Source organism: Mastomys coucha, unplaced genomic scaffold, assembly GCF_008632895.1.
Source record: "Mastomys coucha isolate ucsf_1 unplaced genomic scaffold, UCSF_Mcou_1 pScaffold16, whole genome shotgun sequence".
Taxonomy (NCBI): Eukaryota; Metazoa; Chordata; class Mammalia; order Rodentia; family Muridae; genus Mastomys; species Mastomys coucha.
This window is the reverse complement of record NW_022196898.1, coordinates 4,721,573-4,732,523: the sequence shown is the minus strand read 5'-3', so window position 1 is coordinate 4,732,523 and position 10,951 is coordinate 4,721,573. Positions and strand designations below refer to the sequence as shown.

Genomic DNA, 10,951 nt, shown 5'->3' with positions numbered 1-10,951 from the left:
GGAGGGGAAACTGGGAAAGGAGAAATCATATGACATGTAAATAAAGAAAGTATCTAATAAAAAAAGAGATTATAAATAGTAGAGTCAAAATTCTCCACCTAGTCTAGGGAATCCAAATTTGTTGGTTTTCCACGTGATTACAAGTGAGTGTACGTGCTTCCATGAAGATGCCAAAAGCAACTTCATATTATTGAGCCACTTATCACTATTCTTCAGTGTGGAGATAATTATGAATCCAGCCAACATTAAATGCCACCTCCTTACAAGAGAATAAAAGTGCTGTTAAATGTAACACTAATTCTGAGTAGCACTGGCTTGTCAGTGATGTGATTCTATCGCATTGATGGATTGTGTCTGGCAGCACTCACCTCTTTTTGACGGTACTTAATGGCTAATTTTAGCCTCGCAAGATCATTTCCACTCTGTTCTTCGATCAGGCTATTGTCATCACGGTAATTAAGAATGATTTCCAGCTCTCTAGAACTCCGCGTCTGATCTAGGAGGTCCTTGGCAAATTGTTTGCACTGTCTAGACAGCTCCTCATACTCTGACTTGAACTCATTCTCCACCTTGCTCAGTTCTTGCAGCTCCCAGCTTAACTGAAAGGCGGTGAGGAAAGGGTCTTCACTTGACAGGGCAATGAGCGAGGGGCTGGCCAATGCCTTGTAGATGTTGAGCCTGGACCGTGAGTGTCTGAGGCTGTCCACGTCTGAGCTGGAGACACACTCCACACAATTACAGCGGACCTCGTGGGGTCTGGGCACGGAGACACCTTTCTGGACCAAAAGTTTGATTATCTCGTAATTATTTGTATGTGCAGCCAAGATGATGGGTGTGATGTCTGGAGTGAATTCAGAGAACTGTTTATCAAGGAGAATGGGAGGCACCTGAAAAGAGAAGAAAGCAGAGGTGTGGGTGCACATTCATTTCTTGAAGCTTTTGAATGTCAAAGAGCACAGGGCAGTAGTGCCGAGCAAGGATCATAAATCATTTGTCATGTTTCCTTGCAGGAGAGGCTTGCCTCACTCCCCCCAAAATGACAAAAAAAATTCAAGAAAATTGAACTCCAACAGAATAAAATATCCTCCTTGCAAAATGAATTATGACTTCTTTTCTGAAATCTTAAAATGGATGGCCATGGTAGTTGTTTACGAGATGAATAGCCTTCCTTACTCCTAAGTTATTTCTCAACAGATACTCTTTTCTTTTCTAGATTGATAATAAATAAATGAACTTTTAAAAACTTATTTTTAAAACCAAGATCCTGGAGCTAAAGAGATTGCCCAGTAGTTAGAACATTGGTTGATCTTGCAGAGGACCTGGCTTCAGTTCCCAGCATCAACATGGTGGCTTACAACTGTCTATAACTCAAGTTCCAGGGCATCTGGCCTTTTTCTGGCCCCTCTGAACATGAAACACACATGGCACACACACACATATCTGTAGGCAAATATTCGTGATGACTTTGAATGGTTTCCTAAGTCTTACTGTAAAGATAAGGATGTTTCTAATGGAGTCATTTTAACATCATATAACATACAGTTATCTGCACACATTGAGACTCTGTCCCCTCATGTGACAATTGCTGTTCTTGGATGTCATCTCTGTACTTCATGGTGAAGCCACTTGGCCTCAGTCTGAGGCATACAATTTTAAACATCCATAGTGTGATACTTTATCCAAATTTAGAAATATCTGTTACCAGAATATGTATTTTTTTGCATTAAGAATGAAATAAACAATTTTAGGAGTAAAATGTATCATAACATGACAGCTCTCCAATCTAAGAGTCCTTGTCCCTTTCTATTCAGAATTTCTTAGAATATATAATACTGACAGAAAAAAAATGTGCATGTAGTATTATTTTGTGTATAAGAGCTGTTAAAAAAGCTTACATTTTGTATGTCTGTTTGTTTATTTGTTTGTTTTCAAGACAGGATCTCACTATGTAGCTTTGACTGTCCTGTAACTATGTAAAACAGGCTAGCCTTGAACTCACAGAGTTCACCTGTCTCTGCCTCCAGAGTGCTGGGATTAATGGTGTGTACCACCATGCCTAGCTAGTATCCGTATTCTAATATGGCTAATTTTCTTAGTTGGGCATATAACATGGGAATAGGCTTCTAATTCTATTTCATGTAGAACAGTTTTCTTAATGGAAGTTTCCATGACTCAAGAGTCTTCTGAATGCTCTAGCACACAGAACAAAGAACAGAGCTTTATAAAACAGACACTTTTCCAAGTAGTTTAATCAAAACTGGCTGCATTCTGCAGCTTTATTTTGTTTGCAGGTATAATCTTTTCAGTGTACTATAATAACAGGGCTTTTAAAACTCAGTTTATAAATATGCTTTCTCCTCTATACATGCAGATTTCTTTGACTTTCTAATTCAAATCCTTTAAAGTTTATTTTAAAATCCAACTAATAAGTGCTATTTAGAATTTGAAAATTCATACATACACCCAATTATACAAAGGCATATTTTTATATAAATTACTTAGTCAAGAACAAGTGACATTTATATGAATGAATCAATGAACAGGTGAATGGATGGATGATGAATGGTTGGATGGATGACGGATAGATGGATGGGTGGCTGATGGATGGATGGAAAGAGGGATTACTTAAGTTACACTCCTCTCCAATCAAATTCAACTATATCATCTAACTTACTGATCCAAAAGGGTAAGCAGGGCACAGGTTGACAACATACAGCAATAGAACTCTCTGGTCTCAGGGTAAAGTGAAGGGTTTATCAGCATGCTCATAGTCTATGAAGCAAAGATGACTAGGTCTTTGTCTTAGCAAAGGTTTCTATTCCTGCACAAACGTCATGACCAAGAAGCAAGTTGGGGAGGAAAGGGTTTATTCAGCTGATGCAGAGGCCATGGAGGGATGTTCCTTACTGACTTGCTTCCCCTGGCTTGCTCAGCCTGCTCTCTTATAGAACCCAAGACATCCAGCCCAGGGATGGCACCACCCACAAGGGGCCTTCCTCCCTTGATCATTAATTGAGAAAATGCCCCACAGCTGGATCTCATGGAGGTACTTCCCTAATTGAATCTCCCTTCTCTGTGATAACTCCAGACCGTGCCAAGTTGACACACAAAACCAGCCAGTACAGCCTTCTACTGTACATAGGTGGATGCAACCTTAAATGTACTAGCAGTTTAATCTAACATATGATGAAGCCTTGATCTATGCTTAGTTAGAAAAGGCAGCCGAGAGTGAACTGACCACCTTTACATGCCTACAGCTCTAAATGAACAGGTCTTTAACATCTGTATGGCATGAACTCACAAAATCTTAGGCTGCCTGTGGAGCCTAATGCAGAGAACGCTACTCTGAACAAGGCATGTGGCACTTGTAGGGAAAGTATTTAAATATTTTTACAATATGTCATATGTGCATGCATACACAGGTACACTGCTCCATGAATGTTCACAATGGACATAATGAAAGGTAATTAAACTAATTGTGATTTAGTGATCAGCATATCAGAAACATAGTATAATAATGACATCATCAAAATTATTTTTTTTTACCTATAATGACTATGTATGTCATTTAGGAGCTAGAGAAATTAAAATATATCTCCTCTTAGTCCACATATGTATATTATTTTTAATATGTCTATCATAATCCTAAGTTAAACTATTTACGCATGGCCAGCACTCAGTAGGTTTAAAAGAGAACACATGAAATTGGGAGATACAGGCACTTGGGGTGGGAGTGAGTAGGTGGGGGGAGGGAGAGTAGATGTGGATATCATCAAAACAAAAACAATAAAAATTCCTTAAGTCCCACTGAATTGAAGTCAGAAGAGTCAACAGAGGGTTTTTATTGCAATGTGCTGATCAAAGAGTTGATCATTTAGAGAGAACCACTGAAAAATTGGACTTTCAGGAAAGGAAAGTATCATATTTAATTTTTGAAACAGTGAGGCTATAATTACTGAGAGAATGCTCTATCTTTATGATTAGTAGAGACATCGAGTGGAGTAAGTCATCGGTAACACATACAACACACTTACACAAGGGTGCAAACACTCATTGCAGTTTTCTTCATAAAGGAAAATATCTGGCAAGGGTATCATATATGTAAAAGAAAACATAAACAGCAAGGAAGGTCCCTGTTCTAAGCCACGATCGGTCTATAGAGGATTGCCCAGACCTCTGGGGTGCTAAATCAATCACACCGGCTTAGATGCCTGCTAAGATCCAAGGCATAAAAGCCGTGCATCACAGTCACCAGTGTGGAGGGATTCATGAGAAAAGAAGGGACAATTCTGAATATTCTCACTACAAAGAAATCGCAAATGACCCAAGTGTGGGGCCTGCTTAGTGTGATGACTGAAGCTTTGTTCAGTGTGCACTGCCCCGAAACCTGAATAATTATACATGCCAAAAGCACATTTTAAGAAGGAAATTAGAAAATCTGCCTTGGATGGCTTACATGGTAAAGTTACCACACACTGTATTAGGCACACAAGATCCCACACAACGTTCAAATAGCAAAAGTTGGTGTGTAAAACAGAATGTATTACACAGAGAGCTTTTTAAAGGAAAATTACACTAATGATAAAATATTTAACAATGATGAGTGATCTAAAGAAAATTAAAACCCAGTAGAAAAAGCAAAATCGAACTATCTGAAATAATATCCAAATATGGGGGCCATCTATTGTTAATAGATGGTGGCTAACAGAGAAATCAATGACTGGCCATTGCACGGAAAACCAGACACAGCAGATTGCTCAGCCTCAAATGGGACATCACCTCCCCTCAGGGTTCAGAGATCGTTGAGGAAGAGGAGGTAGAAAGACTGAAGAGACAAGGGTGGTGTGTGAATCCAGGAACCAGCGTCTGCAAGTCACAAGGCAGCTGTATCTTCTTCATCTTGAAACGGCTGGGACGGTACACACATGCCATGCAAGTCCCAAACAAACCAGATCTCAGTGTGAAGTGAAGTGGGAGCCAAATCCCACCTCTAGCTAAGGAGATGTAGGGAAATTTCCCCCAATTAATTGATTGGCTAATAAAGACAACAAGAAGCTAATCAATCGCTGGGCGAAAAAAGAGGAGGTCCTTCCGGGTCCGAAAGAGGAAACAGGAATGCAGGAGGAAGAAATGACCCTTTTCTACTACTACAAGGAGGGAGCAAGGGGAGGCAAGACGTAGACTGAGAAGTGTTAGACCTGGTGGCGGCTTCTGCCACCGCAAGATTTCCAGCATAGAATAGTTGATGAGTTTAGGACGAGAGACTCCACACCCAGTGGTTGTGTCATCTGTTGATTTTAAAGTAAGATGGTCTGGTGTTTTCCATTCACAGTGATTCAGGTAGGCTGGAAGGAAAGAACATAGCGGGGGCGGAGTTCCGCCAGGCTTTGGAACAGGTAGATTGGGTGAAGAACCAAGCTCCAGGGGAAAGGTAACTGTAGTGGAGTGTGGGCTGGCGAGAGTCTGCTCACGGCTGGCCGCAGGGACCAGAGAGCGGTCTTGGAGCCATGGAGAGGCAGAGGCATTGGCTAAGGGAAACATGGGGTCTCCTTCTCAGGCTGTGCACTCGGCTAGGAACAGAGACTGGCGATGCCGGTGCTAGCAGGATTTAGCGTGAATAGGTCTTAAAACTGCATGCTACAGCTATTAGCAGTTGTTAAATGGTGAAAGAGGGAGACTCCGTTCTCTCTAGGCGTCTACCTCTGGTAAGCAGACTGCTACCCAGTGGAAGGCTACATATGTAGGAACACCTGAGCAGCACAAATTTATCTGGTTAGGTTTTAAGGCACAGAGTTGTATGGATGGCAAAGTAGGCAGGGGAGAGCTGGGAGGAGGGTTAAATATGATCAAAACACATTGTACAAAGTCCTCAAAAAGTAATGAAAAATTAATGAGTGTGATGGTTTGTATATGCTTGGCTCAGGGAGTGGCACTATTAGAAGGTGTGGTCCTGTTGGAGTAGGTGTGTCCCTGTGGGTGTGGGCTTTAAGACCCTCATCCTAGCTTCCTGGAATTGAGTATTCTGCTAGCAGCCTTCAGATGAAGATGTAGAGCTCTCAGCTTTGCCTGCACCATGCCTGCCTGGATGCTGCCATGTTCCCACCTTGATGATAACGGACTGAGCCTCTGAACCTGTAAGCCAGCCCCAAATATATGTTGTCCTTTCTAAGAGTTGCCTTGGTTATAGTGTCTGTTCACAGCAGTAAAACTCCAACTAGGACAATGACTTTAAACAATAGAACTGAAGAAAATATAAACATTTCTAATCTATAAAATATGGAGAAATCATAAAATCATCATTATCTCATGTTCTATGTAAATATATGTATCTCATAGCATTTTGTTGAAATCTTTTAATATTAGAAGTTGATGAAATAACAATCGTTAATTAATATGGAGGAATTATCTAAGAATAACTAAAATTATTATGCAGACTATGCTTCAAGAATATAGCAAAAATATGAATTGTCTGAACAGCTATTTTACCAGAATGATCCCTGAGGATTATACATAATACTGCTGCACATGAATAGTGGAGTTTGTAGTCTTGTAGATAAGCAGATAGTTTATTAAATGATACTTAAGCAATTTTCCACCCAAACAAAATTAGTCCTCTCACTCAGTTTATAACAGTAAATTTAATATGACATAAATATTTAAATATTAAAACCAAAAGGCAACATAATTATAGAAAAAAATAAATAGTTATGTGGCCCTGAGGTTAAGGAGAATTTTCTCAGCAAAAGTGTAAAAATGGAATTGAAACCTGAATATTTTATTATTTCATCCTTGCATGCAATGTTGAAAAATTGCATGAGTTCACGTATGAACTCAGAAAATGAACTAATAAACAACAGTAAAGGACACTTGCAACATAGGAAACATAATGTCTCCACTACCTAGAGCAGCAATGGTTCAAAAACAGAGATTTCTGTGCAAGGCATGAGACACAGTGATGCTTCTAAATGTCTTCCTTACAGGAGAAAATCAAAGCATCAAAAACAAAATGCCAGGAGAGTTTTCATAGTCAGCTAGGAGAGTTCCTGCTGCTTTTGTGAATTCTGAGATTTTTCACTCCTGAAAACACTTCACACGAGTAGGCAGGGTGAGAATATTTCTCTATACTTCACACAATGACCTTACATAGCCCCAGGTTCTACATCGAGATTCAATAAAACGCACATCAAAAGTTCTTTAAATAATGTTTCTACTGGGGACAAAGGGATACTTTCAGAGGTTAAGAGCACTTATGGTTCTTGCATAGGACCTAGGTGTTCAACTCCCAGCATCCACATGGTAGCCCATTTGTAACCCTAGTCCTAGGGATTCTGACACCTTCTTCTAGCCTGTGTGTGCTCTGAATGCACATGTGTGTAGACATATGGAGGCAAAACATTATACACATGAAAATAGTAAGTAAAATGTTTTGTAAGATCAATCTGCATTAAGTATGTACAAACTTTTGTTAACTTTTCCCCTATGTAAAAATTCTAATTATGGATCATTTACATTGCATTAAGTATCCATAAATAATCCAGAATTAATATGCAAATGCTGTGCCCTTTTATATAAAGGACTGGAGCATCCCAGAGGTTGCACATGCTAGGAAAATCCAGTCTTCCATGGACAGCAAAAGCAATCTGTGTCACTCTTTGCCATGATAGAAATTTAGAGATCACGTGGATGTTTGTCTGCATTATCTACACTGTGCCAGACATGTCCCTTGTCTGACCCTGCTGTACCATAGATTCTTACTTGGTGAACAAAGACCCACTCATCAGGGGTACCTGGCATGTTAACATCAAATTCTATCACCACTTCCTTGTTGATTTTTCCTTCTCCTTTCTCTTTAAACAACTGTATCAAACACGAAAACCCAGTCCAAGCATCCTCACTGCAGTGATGAGCATGGTACAGGTTGACCATATTGCAGCTGTCTCTTCTTGCCTCTAGTGTGGGTGGGTGAAAGGAGAAGTCCTGTCAATTATCCATGAGGGAAGACGAAAAAGCACTTGGAGAAGCTGGCAAGAATAGTAGCACATATTATGGGAATTCTGTTTCCTTGCCTCCTTAAGGGTTCTTACAGAGCTCTGTGGACCTCTCAAGGAAGTAATGCAACTGACATTAATGACATATCCACGTCCATTGTCAGCCTTGTAAATGATTTTATTTATTAATCATTAATACATTTGTTTTAAGTTACATTAAACATATGGATTTATGTAAGCTTATGTAAAGTCCTACTTCAAATGAAATATATTGACAAATAGGAATGTCATTGACTTTGGAAAGTTCAGGGGCACATAGGAAATACAACACTGTGAGAACTTTGATCGCAGACTTTAGAGATAGGGATATTTGCATCAGATGAAATAGGTTATGGACAAACACATCTCAGCTAGTTGACTGACACTGTGTAAATGTGCCTGGAGTCTTATGATAATGCCATAAGTAACAGCTAACACATACGAAACATCATGCTCTATGGCCCGTGCTAAGAACCTGTGTCCCACTTTGGTCAATCTTCAGGATTATTTTTAATTTTTTAGATAAATGTTGTTTTATATAAATGAGAATGGCAAGTCTTAGTAAAATTATTTAAGAACCATGTCCATGGTCATAAATCCATGCAGCCTGACCTTAAATTATTCAATACTATACATTTCTGCTTGAAAATTTATTTTTTATTAAAGTGTGCATGTGTGTGTGTGTGTGTGTGTGTGTGTGTGTGTGTGTGTGTGTGCATATGCGCGTGTGCATGCATGCTAAGCATGGATGCTGGAAACCAAACTCAGGTCCTTGGAAGGGCAGCAAGCACTCTTAACCTATGAGCCATCTCTCCAGACCTGAAACTATGTATCTTCTGACTAAGGCAACTGTGATAGCCTGAGAATTGCTCTTGCTCAGGCACCAAAATAGGATGATCCACATTAAATCCTGCCTCAGCCACTTTTAGCTACATGAAAATAACAAAGTCAGTTAATGCCTTGCTAGTTCTGCTCTCCCATTCTCTAATGTACACATTTATTTCAGATCTTTTTCACTATAGATTAAGATTCAGAGAAACATATATCAAAGACTTTTCTCGAAGTTTATTCCCACAGGGTTGTGGTAGAGTTGAAAGGTGAAACTCTGTTGATCTCTATAAATCACCAGACAGAGAGCGGTATGTATGACAACCCTGGGGCTGTTTGGAGAAAGAGCAGAGAACAGTCTTGTGCAGTCTCTCCAGATTCATTTGCTTCTCCTCACGTAAACACAGTCCCAATTATAGTACTTGATTCATCTGCAAGGTAGAATAGCCATTTCCTGGCGGGCAGTTTCATAAGCACATATGTCAAAGTTTAGAGGGATTTCTGTTACTAGAACTTTAAGCTATTGACCCAGAGCATAAAGATCTTTGCTGTGAACTGCTATGTACATGTTCCAATTGGTGATCACTGAGCATTCTCTGTGTGTATAGACACTGTAAGTTACAGTAAAGAAAAATCTATTAAATGACCTTCAGAAGATGTTAACCAGTGGAGTTTAAATATAATTTCCCAGGAATTATCAGTAGCTATACGCTAACTCTGGCCCATTATTTGACTTTCCATTTATCTTGACCATGTTTTGCCATCTCCTGTTTGGAACTCCCTGGTCCTTGGCATCCATGACTGCCTTTCTTGGGATAGTAGAGCATGAGCATAGGTAATGTTCCAGTAATTACAGTTTTGCAGAATACTATTGAAGGACAACACCTGTTCTTCAGTTTTTCTCATCAGCAGAAAAGGAAAAAGCTGAATATCGTCTTGACTTGAGATTCTCTTAAGGAGTAAAATCAATCAAAGTTAGACATAAAAGCCTTTCATATGTAATATTTCACAAAGCATAATCTGGTGTCATCACTGTGATTGACATCTTCACCATCACTGTCATCTCTATGGTAGCCATCTCTGAGTCTCCCCCAGGTGGCATGCATCCATTTCACTCTTTAGCTGTGTTCCTGCTGAGAATCAATAAACCCAATGTCCCCTCTGTTCTCTGCACAGCGCTAGCTGTTCTGCAGGCATGAACTGTGGGTGGTAAATGTGAAAGTCAATGCTTCCAACCATTCAATAGCTGCTTGGTGCAGCTGGAGCTCCTGCCATTCATTCTGCCAACTTCCAGGAATATAGCAGTGTGCACAACAGATAATGTTTTTGTCTTCATTCAGAGAAATAATAAAGACACAGTCCCTGAGTAAACAAGATGATGGATCTATTAAAAATGGAAGAACTATAGAATTCTCCAAGAAAACACTGTGGAGTAAGAAGAAAGGAAGCACAGAGCAGAGATTGGATTAAAGCTCTCTGTGGGCAAAGGGAAATTAAGCTGGAACGGTGAGGTATGAGAGGGTCAAGTGACACCTGTGTGACTAAGGACAGAGCACTCTTGGAAGAGGGGGCTCTGGGCATGAAGACCACAATGCCTGGGCATGCCTGGAGCTTTGGGCAATTGAAGAGAGGACAGCTGGTTGTGGAAAAGTTATAGATGGCAATATTAGATAAAAGTAGGAGATGATACACATGCAATTTTACTCATTTTCAGAACTATGGCTGTTACAGCATAGTGACATGAGAAGGACATTGGGATATTTTGAGTGGGGGGATAACATGTAGAACCACTCTGGCATGTGCATTGAGAATGAACTAAAGGGATGGAGGATACACTAAGGAGGAAGATGGCAGTCATCCAGGTAGATAATGCTGGGTAGGTGTTGAAGCCATAGCAATTTATTAGTGGAGTATTATAGATCTAAGATGAAATCCCAGACAGAGAGGCCAAGGGTGACTGAACACCCAGACCCAAGCAGAGCAAGCAGAAACTTCTTGAGAACATTCTCAGAGAAGGAAGGAGTTTAAAGATATAAGAGAGTTCAAGATACACTCTTTTCACTTTGAACTTGAAATAACATTAGAAATGTGGACCT

The 10,951-nt window shown here is 39.9% G+C and overlaps 1 protein-coding gene across 3 annotated transcripts in view; it reads right to left on the bottom strand.

The window, feature by feature from the left end:
* The window catches only part of Trpc4 (transient receptor potential cation channel subfamily C member 4), a 184,747-nt gene that overhangs the window by 113,167 nt on the left and 60,629 nt on the right, over positions 1-10,951 (bottom strand). For all 3 annotated transcript variants that reach the window (XM_031373817.1, XM_031373819.1, XM_031373818.1), the window contains exon 3: positions 369-887. In XM_031373817.1, the coding sequence (XP_031229677.1) occupies positions 369-887 (519 nt within the window). The remainder of the gene's footprint in view (positions 1-368; positions 888-10,951) is intronic.